General features: G+C 30.6%; 2 protein-coding genes across 2 annotated transcripts in view; one reads left to right on the top strand and one right to left on the bottom strand.

Annotated features, from left to right (window-relative positions):
- Positions 1-2,018: 2,018 nt before the first annotated feature.
- On the bottom strand, positions 2,019-6,228 carry LOC131842234 (small ribosomal subunit protein uS9). Its single transcript, XM_059190770.1, has 5 exons — positions 6,165-6,228; positions 6,017-6,061; positions 5,167-5,298; positions 3,275-3,389; positions 2,019-2,256 (listed from the first exon to the last, which is right to left on the bottom strand). Exons 1-5 carry the CDS (start codon positions 6,180-6,182, stop codon positions 2,111-2,113), a joined length of 456 nt encoding a protein of 151 aa, XP_059046753.1. The 5' UTR covers positions 6,183-6,228; the 3' UTR covers positions 2,019-2,110.
- A 372-nt stretch (positions 6,229-6,600) lies between these two features.
- Positions 6,601-27,125, top strand: part of LOC131842235 (uncharacterized) — a 44,851-nt gene continuing 24,326 nt past the window's right edge. The window contains exons 1-2 of the mRNA XM_059190771.1: positions 6,601-6,821; positions 20,463-20,512. The gene's annotated coding sequence lies outside the window, so the exon portion shown is untranslated. The remainder of the gene's footprint in view (positions 6,822-20,462; positions 20,513-27,125) is intronic.

Raw genomic sequence — 27,125 nt, 5'->3', positions numbered from 1 at the left:
CTACCGTCCATTTCAGTTTATACTTATATTTTAGTCGTAACATTTGATTCGCATGTTATATAATATATGAGTTTTTCCATACATAATAATTTTAGTGGATACAGATCAATTAAAATAAATATATGTTATAAAAATAAGCATTAGTTGATGCTAGTTAATGTTGCTATTGCTGATCCGTGATTTGTAATCTCATATTTAAATTCTATATAAAAGTAGGTTTTCAAAAATAGTAACATCAACATCATAGATTTTATCATAGCTCTATGATAAACACTACTTTACCCCTTGTAAAGAGGCCTTAATAAAAAAATATATTATTCGGTCAAAAATGTAAGTACGAAAATACTACCGTAAACAGAACATCTTGTTTATATTAAAATATTAAATAGTAAAATGCCATTAAAAAGAAAGGCGGTAATAAGTTCCTAAGCCAATAAAAATATGGAGGCTTATCTACTAATATAGGTACTTACATCATGCCATCCCACTTATGGCAGTCATGCTAGGTAGCTAGATTTGTTATGACCTTACTACATTATATATGTGCTAATGGCTACCTAAAGTTAGAATGAAATTGTGCCAAATTGCTTGCATTAAAATTATTACTATTTTTAAGCATATAATTATATAGAAGTATGTTTTAACACTTTGGTCTGTTAAGTATTAATGATCTGGTAACCTGTTTGATATTATAACTTAATATTATTTTTATAAGAAATTAATGAAAGACATTAACTATGTGTAACTGTAAGTTTGTGCTAACTACTAAGTATATTATTGCTTGTTTAAAATAATTACGATAATCTCTTCAAATAGATCGGTGAATTTGTCAGATAAATTACTATTTCATATAAATGAAAGGTAAAAAATATACAATTAGATATAAGCCATTTTTAAAGCGTTTACGATATATGTAATTTTTAATCACACTTTGGGGCGCTGAATGAATTTTAAAATTAAAAACTGATTGCATTTATTTTCTTTATATAAATATATATTTTTTTGGGTTTGAAAGTTTTGACGTATACTAGCCGGCATTTACAAATCGAGTCATACGGTTCGTACCTGCAGTATGATTCATACATCATCGAAAACAAACAATTGCAGTCTTTGTAAATTAAGAATTGCGTTAAGTTACACGACGTAAGTTCTAGTCCTTTTGAATTTTTCAATTAGGTACAAAATAAGCTTTCCATAAAAATGCAAGCGATACATATCTATTATCAGCATAAATTTTACTGCATTTGTTTTTACTTTAATATTCCCGCTTTTACACGAGTAACGGGAACCCTATATTATATTAAGAATAAAATATGATTTGTATTTGTGACACACAACAGTAATATGAAAAATCATGAATCTCATGAAGGAAATTATACCCTCCTACATCTGAATTGTGATTCTCATGAGAAGAGAGTAAAATGAATCATAATGTTAGCAATTATTTTTTAAAATAAAAGTAAAAAGAGCAATTACTCAAATGTTTTATTTACTACCTACCCCTCTTCGAGTGAAACAAATATGTAATTTTTGTACAGGAGGTTGATAAAAAAATATTGTCATTTTGACATTTGCGAGGGCAAGGTATAACCAAGTACCTCAGACTCCATGATCGCATTTTAGAAATATTATATTCTCCATGCTGTTTTAGTCTATTGTTTATCTCATATATCCTACTAATACTACAAACAAGTTTGTTACTCTTTCGTGGAAAAACTATAAGACGTAATAGAATGAAATTTGGTGCAGACAAATTATGTGCTAGATATATATATATATATATATATACAGGATAATTCTCGTCCAAATTCACAGGGATAAGACCATGTTATCATAAGGATATACAATGTAATCAACGATATAGAGATCGAAATATATTCAAAGAATTTACTCTTTCACTTAAAAAATACTGAACAGATTATTATGACATAACTCAAGTAATATAGCTTATATACATCAGAATAACACCTAGGCTATAATTTAAAAAGGTATGTAAATAGGACTAAACAAAAAAGGAGTGTTTTTATGAGTTTTATTTTAAACACCCAATAATATCACAGTGACAGATACCAATTCAATGTGATACCACTCGGCGATATTGACAATGGTATTAACGGTATGATTTCTGGTATCTGGCGCGGGCACCTGGACCGCCGAACTTCTTGGGCTCGCAGCGACGGGGATCGGCTACCAGTAAACTCCTGTCGTATTGTACCAGGATGTCTTTGATTTCCTTCTTTGACGCCTCATCTACGTCTGGAATTAAAAGATATGTTATTATGAATATTAGCTCTATATCGATATATTTTCAAACCTAAGAGCGCAGACCGGGAATTTATGGTCTACTATAGACCTTCTACGTCATATTAACCTACAAGCATTACCATCGGGAAAGTATCGCGATTATTTCCTAGCCACATCCTTAATATAACCAACCAATGGTCAACTTACATTGACATAGATTCAAATGCAAATTTGTACTTAATAGAAATAGAGATAAATATAATAATGAACTCTTATCTGCCATTTGTAACATTTAATATTATGGATCAGGGATGTTGACAAATACAAATTGTGTTTAATTACAATTGTATACACTGTTGAACCAAATCAAATAAAAAAAATGCAGGTATAAAAACATTACGCATTGAATTGCTTAGACGCTATGTCAAAGTTTTAGAAGTAGGATAATATTGTCGTGTACACTTCAAACAAGCGAGGTATTGATAACGCATGCCGTTTGGTAAATGTCACATTGATCTCCTTTCTCTGAAATGACTGAATCATATGGAATGAGACAGCTTTGGAAAGAAAGGGACAGGTGATTAAAACAAAAGTAAAGTACAGCAATTCTTTCATTTTGAATTATACAGTATTATGTTGAAAAGTAAATTATTTGAACAGCAGTGAAAAAGAAATTTCTTTTTTAAATTAATTACATATTCAGTTTCATAATTTTTTGTATCACATGCCAAAGTAAATCTGAACTCATATTCTATTGTAATCGGTTCAGCCATTTCTTGGCAAAAATGGTTAATTTGGAATTTATTATTAGTTTTTAGACTTCTTGATTATAGCAAGAAACAAATTAATATAAATGTATGTTAACTTTGCTTCCCAATATAATTTATATACACACATAAAAGGCAATAATCAAATCATAAATTTTGTTTATTTTATTACTATATATTTAAGACTGTCTGCATAAGAAACATTCAAGTAATGCACATTAGAAAGAGAAAGAGTAAAGAAGTGGAATATAAAAAAAACTTACATTTCTGATAGAAAGCAATCAGTGCCTTAGAGATGGCTTGTCTGATAGCGTACACCTGAGCAACATGACCACCACCCTTAACGGTCACTCTGATATCGACGCCGGAGAACTTCTCCTAAAAACCAAGAAACAGTATGTCAATTTACATACTTTTTCCTATACAAAATTAGTTATTTTACTCATTACAAATAATCAGAATAATTTTATTTACTTCACATCTTAAGATGCTCAGGTTCGGAATAAGATTTATTCATCCCATATATCAACAAGGGTATTAGTAAAATATTACTATATTGGTACAAAACTAATGCAGCTAGGTAAGGGTATATACAGACAGACAGTGGAAATACTTTCACACATATATATATTATTAAAAGCAAAATGGTGAGTTATTAGAATAACTATGACAGTGGAAGAGAGTAGTGGCAAAAGCATAATCAGTGATAAACAACCATATGGTGTACTAAAACATTTGAAAGAAAGAAAGAAAAAAACATTCTCAGTTTTTGTGTACAAATTATTATTTGTGTACAGATTGTGTACAGATATTTCTATACTAAAATGATTATATACCTAAATCAATTATTTTGTTTAATAGCTGAAAAAGTGACAAACACTATTTAAAGAGATGGAAATTTTAATTTGAAATACCATATAAAATGAGAAAATCTAATCTATAAACTGGCCATGAAATTGACTGACAAGTAGTAGTTATGATAGTAATGACAACAAAAAATGTACCAGTGGATTTCCTCATGAGTTCTTCTCACTGAAGTACCTATCCAAACTAGATGGTAGGGATAAGTAATATGGGAAGACTACCAAATTTATTTAAAGTGTGAGTAATCTGTAGATAACACAAAACCATCATCATAGAGGTCTGTGGATGTTTAGATATGGGCCACATTAATGTCTTTAAGTCATTATGGATTTGTAATTTGCAATTCATTAGTTCACTTTTAGAGATAAGTCCACCTTAGCTCACATTGTGTCTAGTTAGTTTAATTATTGTATCTAAGACTGCAATAAATATAATATATATATTTCTAGGTGTTATCATACACTTAAAGAATGTATATACCCCTATACATATACATGACAATGAAACAAACTACATTACATGTGCAAAAAACAAATTCATGAGCATATTAAAATGTGAAATAAACATGCAACTAACTAAATACTAATTACATGCAGGTATTAATCTATTACTAGTATATTAGGTTAGAACATATGTACAGTTGAAATAGATTTAATAATTATAATTGATGTTAATTTAGATTGATTTCGAAATTAATTAAAAACAGTTGCAATACTAAGTATATTACTTTTATGGAAGCAGTCATTTTTGAATAGGTAGCTGGAAGAAACAATGTTTTTGTTTTACCAATATGATATAATAATGAAAATTAAGTAATGACTAGTCTATAAACTGGTCACTCGAGAATGTAATTATTAACTACTTTTGATTATTATAACTAATTTTTATTATTATATCACATGGTTAGTTATTCAAAACTATGAAGCTATTTCATAAAACTGTACTTTATTGTGCTTACACCAAAAGTTAAGTGGGACAACACTAATGCTCTACTTGTTACATAACAGCAAATTTAAGCAAGTTTCTTAATATACTATATTCTAAATATCTAAATATACTATATATTCAATTGACAAACTGCAATAAAAACATATTACATGGTTTTATTTATTAAAAAGAACAAAAAAATATTAATAATATTGTACAAAATATGCATGTTGTTAGATACAATATTTTAATAATTTTTTGTCCATTTAAAAATAATTAGACAGAGATGTTTTACAGCTTGATGCACTGTCAAACGAAAAGACATGCAAATATATTTAATGTGCCGATTATATTAGAAATGTACCTTTCCAAGTAATAAGATAGGCTCCTGCAATTTGTATTGAAGAAGACGGGGCTCCACAAGGTCCAATGGACGTCCATTTACCCGAAGCACTCCACGACCACGCTTGCAGTATGCAACTGCTGTGGCTGTTTTCTGTAAATATATTTTTAAATATTCATTATAATTAGAATAGCAAACGAGCTGCCCACCTGATGATAAGTGATAATAGTTTCTTATATATTTGAACAGCACTACGGACTGTTGTCATATAACTCCAGATGATTAACATCTTATATCCTAACCATGTAATTTCCCTCCCTAATCTGCATTCTTCAGCCAAAACACAGCCTATAAAGCAAATTGCTTGGTGGCTAAAATAGATGAGAAGTAAAAACGGACACAACTTTATAGTCTACCTCTGGTAGTTACAAATGCGTTTTTTTTGTTTGCATATTACTTGCACGATGGTCGAAGGAATCGTGTGCTGTGTTAAACTGGTCTACCAGATGAGATTCATAAATCTAAGGTTATGGTAAACGTAAGGAAAAGAATGGTGTAATAAGTGGTAAATTTTAAGACATTTATTTTATTATCTGTTGTTTCCGCCTAGACCAACTGGAAGATACTCTTGCAAGTTGGCTGGGAAGGCCACAACTATGATTTCCCTTTCTATATAAATGTTCTAGTAAATAATAGGTTACCAGACCAAAGGCACGAAAGGATTATTCGCCTAAACTAAGTAACTGTGATACGTACACGTAACTAGGAGAAAACTTACTAAATTAATATAAGATTACTAGCTACTTTAAAATTAATCATAAAATTATTTATTGGTAACCGCTAGAAACACGTGGACGGACAGTGCACTCACCTTACGTCCGAATACTTGGACGGCTTGAATAGGTTCGCGTCTCGCCTGTAATTATGAAATATGTAATTAATTTTCTATAATACAAACATAAAACACTGAGATTTTAACATGTTCAAAATATATAAAATTAGGGGAAATCAACACAAACCTCTTGCACTGCCGCCATTTTGACAGAAAAAGAATGAAATCTATTGTAATGAATGAATATGAGAGAGCTAGAATAATGCCGTCAACTAACAGCCACAGATCTCGCAAACCAGATTGATTTACGACAAATGAATGACGAACGACTGAAAATTATTAGAGTCAATGTTTTTACTTATTTGCAATATAATAAATACTAACACTTATATAATAAAACGTAATATAAAATAAAAAAATATGCAAAAAAATACTGATGAATGTGTTAAAAAAATGTACAGACTTATATACAGCGCCATCTAGTGCTACGTCCAAATAAAACAGACATATTTACAATTTCTTTGCTACTGTCCAATAGATGGAGCTTTTATTAAAGAGTAGAAAAACGTATCCACGGCATGGGTAGATATTTGTTTTGTTTGTATTCATCGAACGTAATCGCTTGGGTTTAGTCGTACGGTATTCGATGCAGTATCGCACAAATTCATTACAATGCGCTGCGAAAAGTCTAACGTTCCCGCGCGGGTTTGAACTGCAACAAAACAGTGTGAACAAAAGTTGGTATAAAGAGAAATTTGTGCATTATTGTTTTATGTAACGAACGCCGTCTGTGTTGGATTTTTATATTCATCGCATATTATCCTGCATTTTGCATCATATACAGGTGAGTCGAGATTTTGAGAATATTACATCTGCAAATGTCTACCTACCCGGCAAATATTTTATAAAATAATAAATTAAAATATATATTAAATGCTGTGTATGAAAAATTAGGCGACACTCGTTTGATTTTTTGTCATTAGTTTTATAAATGATTCGTGTCGAGTTTGAACGATGCGTCACAAAAAACAAAATGATTCATGTAGGAATGTGGGTACTTCACTAGCAGGTAATTAAATATTGTTTCTGTATTACGTTTTTGTATTTTAAAAGGAAAACGGGACTAATATTAATAATAACGTCTGACCTGTAAATTGTTCAGATATTATTGAAACGTCGCATAGAAATATTTCAGTATGTAGAAGAGATAATTTTGCGTATAACGTAAATTCTATCCAGTAATAAAATTATTTCTTATTTGAACTACGTATACCTACTGCTTGTGGCACATTAACTTTAAGTTATTTTTGTTTTCTTTAAATGTTAATTAATTTTTTTAAAACTACTATTAATATCTGTTTCACGTCATCCATTTAGGATGCACTAGGATTGTGCCCATAAAATGAAATAAAATATTGGGCCACAATAATTGACAGTCGTGCTCGGGTTCAAGTTCCTTTCCGTGGAATTTTATAATTCAACTACAACAAGGCAAATAGGTAGGTATAGTCACAGGGCTATACTGTCAGTATTCTAAATAATGTTCAACCAATCCTTAACGCTTAAGAAATTAAAACTACGTTATGGTTTTAAGTGATCATAAATATTCAGATTTTTATTAACGGTTATATCTAATTTCCGCTGCGAAATATATCTCGTAGGTTATATAAAAGTACATAGTAGTTATATAAGCTAGCCAGTGGTTGTACTGTTAACTTTATTAAATATACAGTTTATAACGAAAAGGACATGGGTACCTTAAGATAAAATTACAGGCATTATCATATAAACAATATAAAAGGCTATTCTAAATATTAAAAAAAGTATCAGTACATTCCTTATAAGATGAAGATGTTTCGAGCCAGATGTCCCTAATATAATTTATTAACATTTACATTGTAATCTTACATCCTACTTAATTATTTTTAACAGTCTATTGAGTTCTTAAATAAAGAGTTACATAGATATTTATTTTAATCAGTTTAATAAAAATGATGCCATAATTATTTACTAAAATAGCAAATAATCTAAAAAAAAATATTTAGATCAAAATACAGATATTGGGATAAAAATATATTAAATGAGCATTTCCAATTAAGCATGTAACGGTGAATCCTCATAATTACTGCGCTAGTGCTAGTTTCCGCTCGTAAACATTTTATTAGATTGTTATTATTGCCATTTAGTTGACTTTAATTATAGCCATTCAATTTCACTTAGTTATATTTCATTAGTTGGTAATTAGGCAGTGTGTGCCTACCTCTGTATAGAATCCATGCCCTCGGACTTGGAAGCTTCGACTTTAAACAGTTGGACCTCTGACATCTTACTATTTTGGTTACAGTTGTACCTAAAAGGCAAATTTTAGAAAATTACGTTTTTGTTACTTTTTTGAAAACATTATCCACTAAGTATAACTTTGATTTTGACTAATGACAAGCTTAATTATAGCACAGATAACATAATATTACATAATAATATTACATAATTATAACCATAAAGTTGATGGTAGATAGGAAGACAAAAAAGAAAAAAGTAAGCATGACGTTAGAAGCGAAATCTGTAATAAAATTCAAATTTCTGGCTAAATATATTTATGTTGTAATATTATTGTCTTGTACTGTCCAAGACTGATTTTCATGTAGTCCCCATTAAAAACTCGATGTACATAAAATTACCTGACTTCATTCTTAACCTATTATCCTTGTCTAGGTCCTATTATCCTTGATGTAGAGCGCATATCCTTTAACGAATACACTATACCATATTCATCCCTAATAAAATAATTATTAAATACGACTTAAGCTGGTACGGAGTCTTTATTGTATGAGTAATTATTCTCGAACACCATTAACACTACAGACCTTTCGCCCAATTTGCGTTTTTTTCTTTACCAGTTACTAAATGCATGTCTGCATGCATTTAGTAACTGGTAAACATATATATATATTTTTTAGGTGTCATCAATAAATCATTATAACGGATGACATTAATAATGTAACCGAGCTACTTCTACAACTAATCAAAACATAATAAACTACTAAAGTATCCACTTATGCAATAAGAAAGTATTCATTAACTTAAATTTTCGACAAGTCATTATTTATTATAATACATGACAGAAATAATATGTAATTACATAACCCAAACATTTGAATTATAGGAAGACATCGTTGGTGTAGCGGTTTATACTTTGTTCAAAGTGAGGCACACAGCCTTACTTTGTACACGGTCGTCAATTGTCTCACGCCAACCATTTCAGACGCCAAGCAGCTTGCTTTGTAAAAGGTAGAGACTTAAGTAGAGCTTATACGCAGAGAAATGCCATCAGTTCTTCGGAATGGCAAAGCATAAATGGTATCTACCATTATCACATGATAATGGAATGTCCGTAGTTGTACATGTATATAGGCGACTGGTAACACTTACCATTAAGTGGGCCGTCAGCTTGTTTGCCATTCATGTACTATATAAAATAATAATAATAATCCAGAACAATTCACCCAGGGCAGTCTACAAGCAAGCTGAGAAGAGCTTGTGTTATGTATACTGGACAAACAAACAACCAATATAAGCAATCATACCATGAATACAAATGTTTGGATCATGCGAGGAACATATTAAAAGTCTGAATTTTATACTACCGGCATTAAATTTCAGTAAATTTCAATAAAAAATATATCCTATGTGTTATTCTGATGGATAAGCCATATTACTGTAAAGTTTCATCAAAATCCGTTCAGTAGTTTATGCGTGAAACAGTAACAAACATCCATACTCTCAAACTTTCGCGTATATAATATTATTAGTAAGATATATAAATTTTAATGAACATTTTCTTATAAGGATCTGCCTGTATACGTAATACCTACCTACTCGTAGTCTTGTGTGTGTAAACTGTTTATGGAATACTTTTTAATTGCGGTACCTAAGTACATCTAGAAAGCAATAGCAGGCGCCGTAAGCCTGATGGAACCGTTTTGTGGCCGACATCAATGTTAGTAAGGCTTCCTGTGCCCGATGTACCTACATATCTACAATAGGGGTCAAGTAATCCGTTTAAGTCTCAAGTAGGCGAGCCTCAATTTCACGCCTAATGTAACTCGTAGTCAACAACGCATATTGGCAGTACTAAATTAATCAAGACAAAATAATGAACTTAAAGATGCTTGCAGTGTGATGCGATTGGTTGCGGTCACTTGCGGTTTTCATTTCAGTAATGATTTCAACATTAATGACGTAACGCACCGCATTAGACCGGATACATTCAGATACTAGTTTAATCATTCAACAGATTCATTGCATACATACCTGATATCAGAATGTGGATAATATCCAGCGAAACGTAGTCAAAATATTTGAATAAAACAAATATTTTTTATGTAATATAAAACAAGTCTGATTCTTAATTTTGTTTAAGCATAAACCCAACGTTTTTTACCCTTTCATTGATAACAAAAACTCAGGGAGAATTGATATGTGAGTCCATTGTCTTATACACTATACAATCAAACGCAGCCACACGCACACACACAAAAGCTAAATTAAGTAAAATAATCAATTACTTTAACATGAAAATTAAAACTTATGTTTTTGAGAAGGATCTGACTCCTGATATACAACACACGCTAGTTTGTGATTCAGGACTGCCTTAAACTGTACCATTAACTAATGAAGGTTTATATAAATAAAATATTACTATTATAATAAATAATTAATATAGAACTGATAAACGGAGAAATTCAAAGTTAAGTTAAGCAAAACTAAAAACAACAGCCTGACAGTAATGAAGTGGTCGTTCAATTATAGAAAAAACTCCAAACGGCTCATGTTATGTTGATGCATGTGATGTTTTGCTAGTACAGAATACACATCAGGTGATACAAAGTCACTGGTTCGTGTTATTCTATAGATAGACACGTAATAGGATAAAGTCGACGTAATTTATTTTTTATTGCTCCTTAGTGCCCCTTGGACTTAGAAAATCAAGGTTGAAGTTAATCAAACTTATGTAAAAACTGTATTTATTATAATGAAATCTATACTGCCATGTAAGGTGTTCTTTCTTTTAATAATAATAATATTATTTATTTGCAAATGTAGATCATTAATAAGATGTTTTCCTTTTTCTTGAGATTCTTCAAATTTTGTTTGGTAGGTATCGCCGTATTACGTCATTACACGTATTATAATTATATTGATCGTAATCCTAGACACAAAGAGAAAAAATATTAATATTTCTAAACTGTAAAAAGTAAGAAATCTGTATTTATATACCATAAGCATATTAGTCAAATTTAAATACAAATTTTCTGTGGGTAAACAAACGTCAAAATTAATATAGTTTTGGTATCAAGGGATACATGCACAAAAACAGCATATAATTAAGAACCTCGAACGCTCCTGCTTAAACTTTTTTACATAGTATAAAATGAAGTAGCTACCTTTGTCTGTTGGCTTATATCTTATAAACTACGCAACGGTATTTGCCAATAGATAGACTGATTCTAGAGAAAGGTTTATATGTACACCCGTGCGAAGTCGGGAAGGATGGTAACTAGTTTATCAACATATGAAAATAAAAATTAATGATTCCTCAATAATCATCAATAATCTTGAAGTTCACATTAATGTAACCCAAGTTTTACAATCGCAATTAAAAATCAATGGAACATGATTCTATAACATTATGGCCGTCACTTGTATCTTATGGAGTCTGTAATAGCATTCTAAACATTTTATAGTACCATTATACAGAAGCTAAAAAGCGATTAAATCTAACGTTCACGCATTTAAGTCGCAAAAATATTGTCTTTGGTATCAGTGCAAGTAAACGCATTTGCATTTATTATATTTATTACTAAGGCTTCGTGTAATTTAATTAGACGTACGGCCTAGGGTTGCTACACACCAGAGCTTTCCTGATTTTTTAAATTTTACACTAAGATAAAACCGGGAATATGTTCTTGAAAATAAGTTTTAGGTACTGTCAATATTGTGCTAAATATTAACTTTAATTGTGGTAATTAATTTACTCAGCGCTGCAAAACCCCCTACATGACGCCAAAAAAGTAATGAATTTTAATAAAAAAGTCAAAACAATAACAACAAAATAGTTTGTAATTTACCCTACGGTTATCCATTTGCCTGCGATTTTTAAGTTTTTCCCGACAACAATCCTATATTCCGACAGCCCTATATCTGAGCCACTTGCCATATTGTGGTGGAAGCTTTACAAATGTCCTAACATGTATATTTTTACTTAAGTCTATTCTCCCCGTAGGTACTCATTTGAATCTAATTTCTGAAGTCTAGTGTAATTCGTAAAGTTATAGTTAGAATCACGGACGTAATTCTATAAAATAATGATAACTAATTTTGTATTACAGATGTAATTCTAGAAAATAACGGTAACTAGTTATTACACATGTAAAATTAGAAAAAATAAAAGTGCCTTTGTTTTACCACATATATGAATCATATGTGAATATTACATGTTGTTTTACAAATATATTCTAGAATGATCTTGTTGTAAATTTTATTTACTATCCTACTAACGTAATATTACGTAGTTAGTTACTGACTACTCCCGACATCAGATTGTCCATATTTTGGTAGGCACAAGGCGAGGCGGATAAGATAAGCGATTGTAATGTTTTAGTCCACTTTCTGAAGATATCGAATTGTTTACATACGATATGAATTAAATACCATTTTCATTTATTTGTATAACTTTTCTTAGAACAATGACATATCTATTAATTGGGTTTTGTAAAAACAATATGACGCAACTAATATAGGATTATATCATTCTCTGTCTGAATGGTAATATTATAACGATTGTTCCGTGTCATTCCAAATTTAGCTGCACTTGAAAAAAATAGTGGTCAGGCGTACAAAGTATGGGTATATATATATGGGCTTCTGTTTCACCTACTAGGTTTGGTTAAAGGGCAGATGGCAGAAAATAAACACTCTGACGGCCTAATTGAAACTTGCATGGAGTGCCATCTGCACACGCTAATGCTGTTGATTAGAGTAGTCCGAAAAAAAAACACGAGCGTGATGTTCGTGATGCTGTACCTTTTACGATCAGATGGGCTATGAGATCTTTGCCAATCCAGTTACATAAAAAACTATTGCACAATTTTATCAGTTTCCGATTTCTATTAATAATATTTATTATTAATAGAAATCGGAAACTGATAAATTTACCAGGAAATACAAATGTAATTTTAGTGTTAAGTTGCAAAATATTTTAGAACTAAGAATTACATCAACGTTGTATCAAATTTTAGTCAAAAACTTACGCAGAACCGCAGTGTATATATGTACGTATATATATAATTAAATACCAATAATGTTCATATACTAAAAATATATTTTAATTTCCTGTACCAAATCAATTAATTATTGCAATCTACATTACACAGAGTTATCAGCGAGCTAGGTTCCTTATTTCTGTCTCTTCTACAAGAAATAATTGCTAATTACATTCATCCACTTCCTCGTAAACAAGGTTTAGAGGTATCCCTTTTGTAACAAACTGCAATGGGTAACAATATCCCTACCTCGTTATGTAGATAAATACGGTTATTTGTTCTTGCTCTTAGAATAAAACTCTAAGAGACAGTAAATCCTCTAATAGTGCACCAGAGGCTCGTTTAGACTGTTTAGAGGAATTCTTAGTGGGATACTTTCGAATTCCATAAGATAAAATTCTAACGGGATGATGCAATATCGCTTTAGGATTCCGTAGCCAACTATGAATATATTCGACCCGGCATCGTTTCATATTCTTTAAATAGATATATGTAGATATTAACGAAAATTGACCGAGTACAGAAATGAGAAATACTGATATTATATTCCATTAGCACATTTTAATATATATTTTTTAATAAAGATTTTATTTATATATCTAAATCTATAATTTACAACATCCATAGATAATAAGAATACGTATTAGAATTAACGAATAATTAACCGATTAAACTAAATCAACCCTACCCTAAATTGAATTGGAATCAATTGAGAAATAAGTACCTAATATTAAAGTTTTTAATTTTGTCAAAATATGTTAACTTTAAAATCTATATGAAATCTTTCTGTCTTTCGTTCCGTCATTAGTGGTTTGTGTTATATCTTATGTAACCTTTAAACAATTCCATTGACAATGTCGCCGTAGTCTCTAAATTCATTAGAAACTCAACGTAAAAGCGTATATTATTCATTTATTTATAAAAATAACGAATTACACAACCTTACTAAAAATATTTTTTATAATTAAACCTATCAATATTATCTTTATAAATATATTTTTCTTCATATTATTTTTTATCGTTTACTCATAATGATATAAATATAAAATGAAATATGCATATTGAAAATATTATGGAGCTCTCTAAATTATATACATTTTCTCAATCTATGTAGTTGTTAAACCATAGAAAATCTTAGAGAAAGTAAATAAGTACATGACATTAACTGGCAGGTGTGCAGTTGTAAATGACGCGCACTTTTACTGCATCCTGTACTTGATTTAAAACTCATATACATACTACGAGTATTATCTTCTCTTATAGTGTTAAACAAAGTTGCAGTTATCGTTTCTCTGTTCATCCGCTTACTTCTTCTAAACGCAAGGAAATTTAATACAATGTCTTCGAGAACTTCTTCCGTAAGGTTTATATTTCATGCACATATTCTGAACACCCTTGCGAAGTTGATATAAGTTACTAGTATATTATATGTACATAGTATATTATATAAATACATATTACGCCGACCCCCAATAAATGGGATAAGGAAGAAGCAAATGATGACGAGTAATAGAAATATTGGGGAAGGGGATTGTTAGTAATGTGGACTAATGGGTCAGTTAGACTATCGTGACAAATTCACCAGAAACATCACGATGGTTTCCACGATGAACTTGTGGGGGTCAACCTCAGCTCATATTATCCTCCAATGGTGACCCGACAGCGTAAACCGTTAACGCAGATGGGTGCATCATACCATTATATAAAGCCAATAAAAAAAGTGTAAATACTGTATATATGTTTATAAAATAAAAATATTGTATATAACTTATTTTCACTTCTAGTTTCAAGTTAACATAAATGTACATACATATTGTACATATATGTATAAAGTTAGAGCGTCCATTAACTGATAAATGTAGAGAAAACAGCAACAGTCAAGATGTGTCAACTTGTCTACTGGTATAAGTACTGGTATTTATCTATATTAATGTATATAGAGACAGCAATTTTTTTTATAATTAATAAATAAACCACTGCACCTATTTGATTACATTATTCTAGAGTAACATGGGTTATATATTATGTTAGAAGATAGGGCAGGTAGCTACGTACTAAGTCTTCACGCGAATAATTCAAACAATTTACACAAATCTTAATAAATTATACTTAAAGATAAATCCCAAATATCGCTCTAATGGTGCGTGAAACCATGTGGAAATTTGTTCTGTAGTGTGAAATATTGAATAATACCGCTAAGACAGAAACGACGGGGACTTTTGTTTTATTATATGTATATATACACAAAACACATATAGTTATGATGATCCAAGCGCGACAAGGGCGTGCTATTAGTTTTATATAAAATAATAATCAACAAATATTACAAGAAATGCAAATACCATCTGTCGTAACTATTACATTGTATTGTGCTACCATAAACAAGATTTTTGTTCATTAGCAATGCATATTAGATATACGGGATACATCTAGACGTCCAACTCAGAATATCGACTTGTCTATGGTCCAACTAGTATTTACAAGTTGATTAATAATTCATAGTTAAGTGTAAAACCAGTTTAGTTCACTCTCCACGGATGCCCGATATAAAATAACTGAGTTTACGTAACTGTCGGACCGTGTAGGTATCATAAATGTTAATTAAGATGAAACCAAAAGTGATGTTTCGATTTTGATGATTGGATGAATTCACGTCATGATATTTGCATAATGTTATTAACTATAGAACTGGTATACGTCTGATGGTTGTATTTTTAAACTGTGAATATTTTTACATGATCTAAATAAAATCTCTTATATTATTAATAAAAACCTTATAGCGTATGTAATTTTGAGGAAGTTACCAATCAAATAATTTATAATTTAGATGCAACAGGTTATGGACCCTTATAATTCTTTAGTGTGTATGTATTTATATGTTTTCCATTATTACATGTATTATTATATATCCTGCCGCATGATATATTTACGAAGCCGATTTACACAAAGAGAATATTTGTTTATTTTGTAATTAGAATTTGATGTAGTTGCATGTATTCAATTTCTAGTTAAATCTATGGACCTACTACAAACAATACCATATAGAGATCGTCTCCAAATGAACCACACACCGAGTTCCAGTGTAAAGTTGCATTTCTCAAAGAATCATGTTGATATCTAAACACACACTCTCATGTTCTCAACATATTTAGTGTGCATATTTGATACGTATTCTTGTTATCTATGTATACATATAAAAATGTCGTTGTTTGCTGTCTGTACAAAGAAAAAATATTATAGGTGGACGTTATGAACTTAATAAAACCCAAAACAGTGATTATTACAATTTCTATATTTGGGTCTCTGCGTTTGTGCGTATCTTCAAAAGTGGTGAATTCACCATGCTGGGTTAACCATCCTGACTTCAGCCTCATCTTATCATCTTCCACTGGTGCCCTGTTAGATTACACTCTGCGTTACGTGGGTTACGCGAGAACCATTCCATTGCATAATTTTTTATTTAACTTTCAATTTATTATAACTGTTTATAAGTATGTTTATCTATACAAATAAATAAAATTAAAGAGTCTGTTTGTTATTTCAAATTAATAGCTTTCCCTTAATGTAGAAAGTATTTATAGTACTTACATAAAAAATATTATAAAATATTGTCTGTCTGTTTCTTCTTGCGAATCTCTGAAATATATATATATAAAGCTTTATATATATATATTTTTTTTTTAATAAAAAATTTACGTTCAATTCACACGGAGAAAGCCGCAGGTAACAGCTAGTTCATATATAAAAAAAAATGGTCCAGTAACTTCATAGGAATCTACATGAAATTCTACACCAGAAAAACATAACGTATCGTGTTATGATATGGTCTTGCCTTATCTAGCGGATGAATCGTATCGTCTTACCGTACGTCGGTATTTGTATAAGGTACTTACCGTGCACTTGCGCTATCGCAAATTACGGGTGGTCATTAAACATGACTGTGTCTGATTTTATTATTCACTCATCCGGTGCTTAGTTAAGAATAATCTTTAATCTGCATTATGTACCAATAGAATATGGGAAGATGAAATATGTAGTTAGCAGAGCAGGGAAACTATGGACCAGAATCACTTATGATCATCAGAATCATGATAAATTTCTAGTGAATTTGTCACAATGGGATATCTGACCTGACCTCAGGCTCATCATATCATCCTGCACTGGCGCCCCACCAGCCTAAATCGTTAGCGCAGACGGTTGTATACCGGTGCAACATTCTATTATCATCCATAAAAAATCGCTCCCCCTTCCGAGTACGTCTAATATGCTGGCAGAACCTTTGTGAAGTATTAAAGAATGAGTATATAATCTGGTGACTAATGTATGAGGAATTAAGCACTATGGTTTCCGGTCGAGGTTGTGTGAAATTCGTCGTGAAGACCCTTTTTTTATAATATAATAGTTTAATATGGCCTTTTTAGATAGAAAATAGCCTATGTACGTCCATCTTCATATTAAATTTCATTCTAATCCGTGCAGCCGTTTAGCCATGGATAGGTAACAAATATGTGGACATATCCTTAAGTTTACGTAATATATGTATAATATAGTATGGATTCTTGTTAAAGATTGAACTTTTATAATATTTTATATCCATATATTAGTAAATTCTCCTATCCATAGAATTCCGTAATACTTTTACATTTCTTTACGATTTCTTAAACACATTCTTTCATATAATCTTTACGCCGTCAAATATCAAACTTAAGAAGAGAACTAATTAAACAGATGCCGATTTGTAGAAAAAGAAGAAACAAAGAATATTTTACTTGTGCGCTAATGTAATACATTCAGCAATTCACTTTTATTTACATAGATAGAAAATAGTAGTTTTAGTAGATCCCTAGTAATTAATATAAATAATTGGCATATTAACATACAAAGATAACAAGGATTTTAATAATTCAGTAGCAGATCTACATGTTTGTAATTAACAAAATAATGTCAACAATGCGATTGAGTCACACGTGTACACCTAAGACCACACCCAGTTCCATCCAATCTTGTATTTAACATACAATTGACGCATTACAATAATGGTTGAAGTGGTTTGCACTGAGGGAAAACAGTTTTGTGTATGCATTTTATTTGAGGTTCGTAGTAACCTAATGGTTTACTTATTTAGACTTTAGAAAAAAATATTGATTGAATGACTTTTCGGTAATGGAAACACCAATAAAAAAGTATTCTGAGAGAATGCGGTAGGTTCTATCAGGTGGTATTGAAATATAGTGAGCTAAATGTGTGTATGTGTATATATACTAGCTGCCCCCTCAAACGTTGTTTTGCATATAAATAAATATTGCTATTAAAAAAGAGGGGTCGGTAGTAGAAGGGTGAAAATTTAAGGTTGTATATATTTTAATGCCACATGATATAAAAAAAAAATTCTGTTAAAAAACAGATAAAACATTTTTGGGGAGAACCACCGTTAACACTTAAGGATATAAAAATTTGTTATAAACCTATTCTCAGACCTACTGATATACATATAAAATTTCACCAAAAGCGATCAAACCGTTTCAGAGAAGTGTAAACACGAAATCTGTAACACAAGAATTTTATATGATATATATATGTATAATTGAAAGTATAGATCCGGTCTGGAAATTGTTGTAGTACGTGTACATAAGACGTAGGTACTTAAGTAGTCCTAGAGGTGGAGTTAAACTTTTGTGGTTACAATACACTTAGTATGTACATAGGTTCCGGATATGAAAACATAATAAAGTTCTGCATAATTATAAAAATGTATGAATTACTAGTAGTATAGTTAAAAAATAAATGTAACAATAATAATATATATAAAAAAAGAACATCTTTGTTTCTAATACAGTGTAGGTAGATTTTTCTTTTTAAGTATGTCTAGGTAACTAAAACAAATCTGTTATTTAGTTTCAAGTAAACAAAATATCCTTCTATTGGGGACTTATATATTTATACATATTCCTGTTTATTAATACATTTGAGCAACAAAATAACACAAAAGCAACTTAAATAGTCCCACATTCTTTTACTTGTGCGTAATTTGTATAAAATATAAGATAAATATGTGGTTTTCCTGTTAAATAAATCGCTTTGTAATTACAACGACGCCATTTTGTTCTATTTTATTTTATATATTATATATTGGTATTTATTGTATTGTTATGTATGTACTCTATATACTCGTAACTTAATGTTTTGTATATCTTACTAATTACGTACCTAGTAATAATCAAAATACTTGAAAGTCTTTTATATGTACATCATCATATAGAAATTTTGTCAAGTACTAATACAATAATAGAATAAATGTATAACATATATATATAATAAATATTTGCTAATATTTAAAGTAAATACCTTTATATTTGCTACAAATGGCATGTGCCAATCGTTATCAATATACATACATAGAGCATCAAGAATAAAAGATAACTAAGGAATTCCGATAGTTATGTACTTAAGTACCTTATGTACATACCGGTAATTTTTTTAAAATTAAAATTAGAATCGGAATCTATGTTTAATTTAGTTTACAAATTAAAATTTCTAGACTAGGGTGGAAAGATAATGATATCTTGTAGTCTTGTTCTCCCATCCATTATTATGCTACATATGTATAAGCTTACGTAGGCGTATAAGATCGAGACAAAAGTGATAACAATGTTATGTTAATAAATTAAAAGTGATAATATGTGTATAAGAAGTCATTTTTCCTAATTATTTTTTTATGTATATATATATCTAATATATATGTAAGTATATACTATATTGACTACACATACTGCTGTAAATTCTAAATATATGAGACGATAATAATATCATATATGGAGAAGACGGCGCCTATTAACAATATTATTTATAAGTTTTAATATATTAAGTTTGTTTATAAGTACCACATCATGTCAACCTCTAAACAGTTCTCATTTGAAACCATCGTGGAATTCGCATTGATAGCCTATTTTATGTAAAACTTAACTGCCTACGGTTGCACTATTTCTTTATCATATATAATAGAAAAGTTTAATCATTTTAAAAAATTAGGGATAAGAAATCGAACACAACTCTAACGATTCCTACTACTTTATAATATGTAATAGCTAATACCTTAAGAAATTGATCGCAACTGGTGATTCTTGTTATTTTAAAATATCTAATACCTTTCATTTCCTCTGCAGGGCCACGATATCACTTCCCGCTTACTGAGAAAGTGGCAGCTGATCTACGGGTAAGTGAATAAACTGTATACATTACACGTCTAAAACATCTTAAAGTGAATACTTACATATATATAATAAATAAATACATCATTATATTTACTTAAGTAGGGCAGTAGCATATTTAGAAAAGGACAAAAAAAGTACCGAATTAGCATAAAACTATCAAACATAACTTATAGCACAGGTAGGTAATGGCTTGAAGCTCGCTTTCTAACAAGAAATTGAACTGACTTAAAAATACTGAAAGGCTATAATGAATAAATTTCTGTTTACTATTATACCTAATTAATTACTTTGATTTCTCTCTAATAGACATTAAATTTAATTGCAATAATTATAAAACAAAATGGAGATTCCATTACATGGAATCACTGAATATTAATCATGTAAATATGACTTTTAGTTTTTAGTTTATATTAATACTTAAGTCAAATACCTATATATCTATATATACAACATACATTCATGGGGGTTATTATATGATAACGTTAGTTTATATATGTGTATATCAATAATTCTAGTAATTATCACTTGACACAGATTAGCAATCTATAGTTCTACAATTTGAAAACCTCAGCGATTCTCAAATAGTTCATACAAAATTGTAATCGTATCGATTTCTATCTTTTACGACATAGGTATAACTTTAATTATATCACATTTTATGCCTACATTTTTTATGATTATATTTGCACCGCCACTACTCTCCCAGCATTATCTATGGTTAACGGGTAGAAAATGCCGCATAGAGTCAAGGTCGCCAAATGTACTTAATGTACTGTGTGCATTACAGTTATATAAATAAAAAAAATAATGGTTTATCTATGTAGCACATAATAAACCCCCAATTCAAACAAAGAATGTTTTAAATCCTGCCACAGAGTTATGATATACGAGTAAAAAAATAAAAGAAGCAAAGACAATCGAAAGTACAATATACGCTGCCATCATGTCTCACTCGTGAGAATCTTTTATATTGAGACATTAGAAAGTATTGAAATAGATTTGAGTGGTTTTCAAGTGCGATAATATGTTATATAATCGTAAAATTAATATACTTAAGTATACTTACGAATATTGTAGCATCAGCCTATCATCATTTTTAAAACTGCTAGTAATTGAGAGTACTAATTTAATTCACTACCATTTGAATGTCAACATCTTTAAACCGCTTTACACTACTTATTTAAACCTTATATGAATATAAATTTGTAATTTATGTAATTCATTTAGTAGACATACATTTGACATGCCCACATTGTTACATTATCATGACTTGGGTTATATGGTATGTATGGTTTCCTGTAACTGAGTGATAATATAGAATACTTTACTGCACTGGTTTCCCTCAAGGCTAGGCGGCTTGACTAGATATATTTTAATCCAACCTGACCTGCCTACTGCCGTTTCTTGGCTTAACTTGGTTTGTTGTTGCTGTTTTACCTGAGAATTAATCAGAATCACCTTTTTGGTGTTAGCCAGATTCAATTTTTGATGTAGTCGAAGACTAATTCAATTATATCACATAGAACTTTGTGAAGCTCATTCGATATGCTCGCGCCGAGATGTTTGCGAGATGAATCAGTCGTAGTATCATAAACGTAGTTCGTAAGATAAATTACGTTTCTCGGAACAAGATCGGCCATTCTCCTGCGCCGAAGACACCTCACCTCAGCATGAATGGGCTACGTCATTTTGACTCACCGACCTGAACTCGAAGTGTGCCACTTTTGCTTTTTTTCTGTCGACTCCGCCTAACTTGTTTGCCTTTGCTGATCTGTAACGAATTTGTAATACTATAGGTATTCTTTTCAATAGACGTGAAAAATATTTCAATTCGACTGCATTTTCTTTGTCAATTATTTTACATAGATGCTAGATATTGTTTATGGTTTAAACGCATGTTGTTCCCGTATAATTTATCATTAAGTAAGCCTTTTTCCTATACCAAACCTACCTATATGCCATTATAGAAGAGATGATAAATTGATATTTTTTGGTGATGAAAGTTAGTCTTAGTTCATCCTTGTGAATGAAGGTGTTACAACAGATAACAAAAAAAAACGATTAATTCAAAGTGTAAACCGGCAATACCTTCTACTAACCAGTTTTTATATTGTATGACTCATTAAGTAATAATTAGTAATATCATAGCGTAAGTATTACTAAATAATTTTCTATGGTCATATTATTTGTTTTTATCTTTTTTACATATTATAATGCGTTTTCTTAATTTGTTTCTCTGACTAAAAATGTTGCAATTTATAAAAGATCTGATTTTAGTTACTGTAATTTAATTAGTAATAATTTTCATTTAAAATAGATTGAAACTGCAAGCTTTTATGAATCGAAACCGATAAGATAAATTCATGTCTGTTAGATTCTGTTACAAAATGTATAAAACCTGTTATATGCCTATACGATCTGTTACTAATCAAATTGTACAAAGATATCCCTTAAACTGTCAACTTCGATTTGCTTCAAACTAGCATAGAAGCCTGTACAGTCATATACATATATATTCTTTCAAATTAACCGGATGAGATACACAATCAGTCACAATAGCTAGTACTCTCGCTATTCACATTTAAAAGTATGTCATTGTGGCTTTGTCAAGACCACTATATACATGTATGTACAGAGTAGGTCTGTACACGCCTCATATCAGATCAGATATATTAATTTATTTTAACAAAATTAAAGCTTTATTGTGTACTAACTGACCCGTGCAACTACGTCTACGATACATATTAATCGTTTTTGCAACATTTTGCAATAACTTTCCTCAATATATGGGCTAGGTAATGCTAAACGAATTTTCAAAATTAAATCAGTAGTGGCTTGCTTTATAATATTAGTGTACATGTAATTATTTATTACATTAGCTACTGACTAGCTGACAATTTGATTTCGTTTTGTTCTAAACCCTTCCTATAATGGTCGACGAATCAACACCTATCCTTATTTTCTCTTTAATATATAAATAATGACGTCTTGATCACCGGACGTATTGTCGTATCAGGAAACACTACATTGATTTTCGTGGGAATAACGATTGTACCATAGTCAAATATTTTTTTTTAATTACACTTACTCAATAGTGCTGGAGATACAACGCAATACATTACTGTAAATGAAAGAAATATAACCGTATACCAAGCCACGCACCATTTTTTCTTAGAACCAATTGACAGTAGAATTGTGACTTTATGCTATTTTTTCGTATTCCTTGAATACTACACTAACAACGTTATAGTTCCTTATTGCGGGGTATTTAACAAATTAAATTACATTGTAATTCGCTTCGTCGTTACTCTTGATTGAGTGTCAAGATTACGGTACAAAACTGGATTGGATTGCAATCGATATTGGGATTAGATTCTGAAGTGGAATTGCCGGTTTTCGATTATATTGGCAAAATCATCTTACAGAGAAATTATGATTAAATAAAACCTCTATAATTATCATCCTGCCTAAATCCTATTGATGGAAGATCGACGTAATATATTAGATATACTTTATGTCTACTCCCAGCATGGAAGAGTTAGGGATGAAAAGATGCAGATAATAAAATTTAGAAAGCTTAGGGATGTAAGTGGTCCTTACTTCCGTCATGTGTTTACGTACATAATTTCTTGGAGGAGATACAGCTTTCCAATTGTTATGACTCAAGAGTTGTGTACCAGAATGTCGTCATTCTGGGCTGGATATCAACCCCGACAATGACACAGCTCCAAGGAACGCTAAATCAATTTCCTACTAATATTAGCTTTCTAGTTGTATATAAAAAATGACGATTCATATTTCTCATATCTATAATACAATTTATGACTAACAGAATTTATTATCATAAACAACATTTCTATATTTCAACGATTACAAGACGATAAAATTTATTATTAGGTATTTCGCTTTTCTCCCGTCTGGCGCAAATACGGTATTTATTCATTTTCTGCGAATTTGTCCGCGTGATTTTTTATCATTTTAATTCTCACCTACTCCATTTATTAGTATCAGCATATAACTATAATGAAAATGTCTATTATTTTTTATATACCATAGACTTCTTTTTTTTGATATGATTCAATTTTAACTGCATAATAGATAAAATATATATGTGGAGTTCAGGACAACCTTGCTTTATGGTTCAAAACTATATGCAATTTGCAAACCATTGCGTTAATTGCCCAATAAGCTTTGGACTATAAGTCGTGAATATGGATAATCTCTAAAGCTTTTACTAAATTTCTTTTTGATTAGGAATAAATCCATATTTATTATATACTGTTAGAAAAAAACAATGATAAATTAATATGAATGTGTCTGCCTGTGTATGCCTGCAGCATTATAGATCCAGATCGATAACAAAACAAATCCAACAACATGACTTAATGTAATCTTACACCTATTGGCGTTTATGCTATTGTCCATAGCCCCAATATGTCATGGACTACTTACCCGCCAGTATCATGAGGGTACAAGCACGACTTAACCGTTGTGGCTATGTGTGTTGCATAATTGAAGAACTGGTATCCACTACACTATGGGTTCGCCAAATTACTTTTCATTGTATAGACCAATTTCTAGTTATAAATTACGTAAGACGCGGAATTATTGTGTTAAAAACGATGTTCTTGATTAAACTTCTGAACGTCGAACATTGTTATTACTTTCAATAATTGAGGTGTTTTATTTAGAAAATAAATAAATGGTATAAACTTATACTGTGTTGTACATTTACTAGGTGTCGAGTATTTTATTAAAAATGCTTAATAATGGCCATTAAATTATCTATTCGTGGTGTGCGTGTCTTGAAAAAGTTAAACGAAGCTTCCTCATGTGCGTAAGTGTAATCTAGCAGCATTTTGTACTGGACGTAATAGCGCGTCGCACAGCGGCTGCGGTGCGGTCAGCCATGCCATCGTTGCGCTACGTGTTCGGAATTCAAACTGAATCATCAGGATTCTAAAATGGCGGAATGTCAACTTCTTCGTTTAGTTCTATTATTTGTGGTCAACTATCGAAAATTTAAAATTCGAATACGTCGTCTTTACTTACAATATATTATAGTTACGCAAATCTAGGATATTAGCATTCCATTCATGAGTTTGGAATGAGAAAACTTGGCAAATACAAGATACGTCTATATATAATTGCAATTCCTTTATATAAATGTTGTAATTACATCATATAAATCAATATGACTTATTGGTATGTGCAGACATGTGTAGCGATTATATTATATCTTCCATAAGCGTCAAGTTATTCTCCATTATTACAATGAGTCATGCTTTTGTCACGCCGCGAGACCAATAAGTGCCGACATTCCTTGTGTTGGATACACCTTACCTTGCCTCAAATCATTATCATTTAGGTATGTAGATTACCATTATCATTTATTAGATTATTGACTGACATTATGCCGATAATATGAATAGGACGTTTCTAAGCATCGATAAGTTCTCAAATACTTTATACCAATGTATACATAAATACAATGGATACCAATAATAATAAATATTCCCAGAAATAGGTTGGAGTAGTAAGTGAAGACGGTGTCAGAACATTTACACCTTGAAATGACGAAGACATGCAAAAAAATTACATGATTGACCTTTACAGATAAAAGATATGCAGAAATATTTGATACTGAATTTCTTTGACGTTTTGACATTATAGCTTGAGTAATCTGAAGACGTAAAAAAACATTCTGATGATTCTATTGGGTTTTAGTTTTAATGACTAACACTTATTGTTTCTTAGCAATAATAGGAAAATTACAATGAAATTATATTCTTTGTTCGGGAAACAGGAAGATTCAACATTATTTTTATATTATTAAGAAAGCGTATTTTGCTGTATCATTCCCTATTAACCAACATTTATTGTATTTACGTGATGCGATAGTGCAGATGATATATGTTTGGGGAAACTTTGCGATTGTACCTTAGTAATTGCTGTTGCAATGCAATTTACCATCTACATCTAAATAATATAGAAATCTCCCAATATTCATGTATCTGGTCACCCGTAGACAATAGCGACAAAGGGCTGTCTATAAACCTGAAACGAAATCCTCGTCTCAACTGTAGAAAATTATGACCATTATTTTTATTATTCACCCTGACGATTTACTTACACACAAGGTAGTCTAGGAATCGATCTAGGGCGCTCTACACCTCTCCTAAGATATCGTGACCGATTTTTGGGCAGTATGTAGACGCTTTAGACTGTTTTTTTTTTAACTTGGAACAAGTTGTACAAAATATTAAAATAATAACTTTTATCATTCTCAAGATTTTACTTAAACACGTTGAAATTCTGTATTTCCACATCATAAACATTGTAATTTAGTCAGAATAATATCTAGGAGATAACGTTCCCGTAATCGCTTCTCAAGATCGTTTCTACAAAGCAACGTGATGTGTTCATGATAAGAATGAGATAAATAATAGTGATCATACGCTAATAATAGTATAATAACAGTATACTATAGTATGATAACAGATTAATACCACATTTATTCAGTTATTTTGACTCAGGTATCTCTTGGACCCTTGAAGCAATGTAGTTGTGAGGCTAAAGCTAGTAACATGGACAAATTCCTATGTAAGTGCATAG

This window comes from Achroia grisella, unplaced genomic scaffold (genome assembly GCF_030625045.1).
Source record: "Achroia grisella isolate CSIRO2021 unplaced genomic scaffold, CSIRO_AGI_Agris_v1 utg215, whole genome shotgun sequence".
Taxonomy (NCBI): domain Eukaryota; kingdom Metazoa; phylum Arthropoda; class Insecta; order Lepidoptera; family Pyralidae; genus Achroia; species Achroia grisella.
Note: the sequence above shows the minus strand (reverse complement) of the source record. Positions and strands in the feature narration are given on the sequence as shown.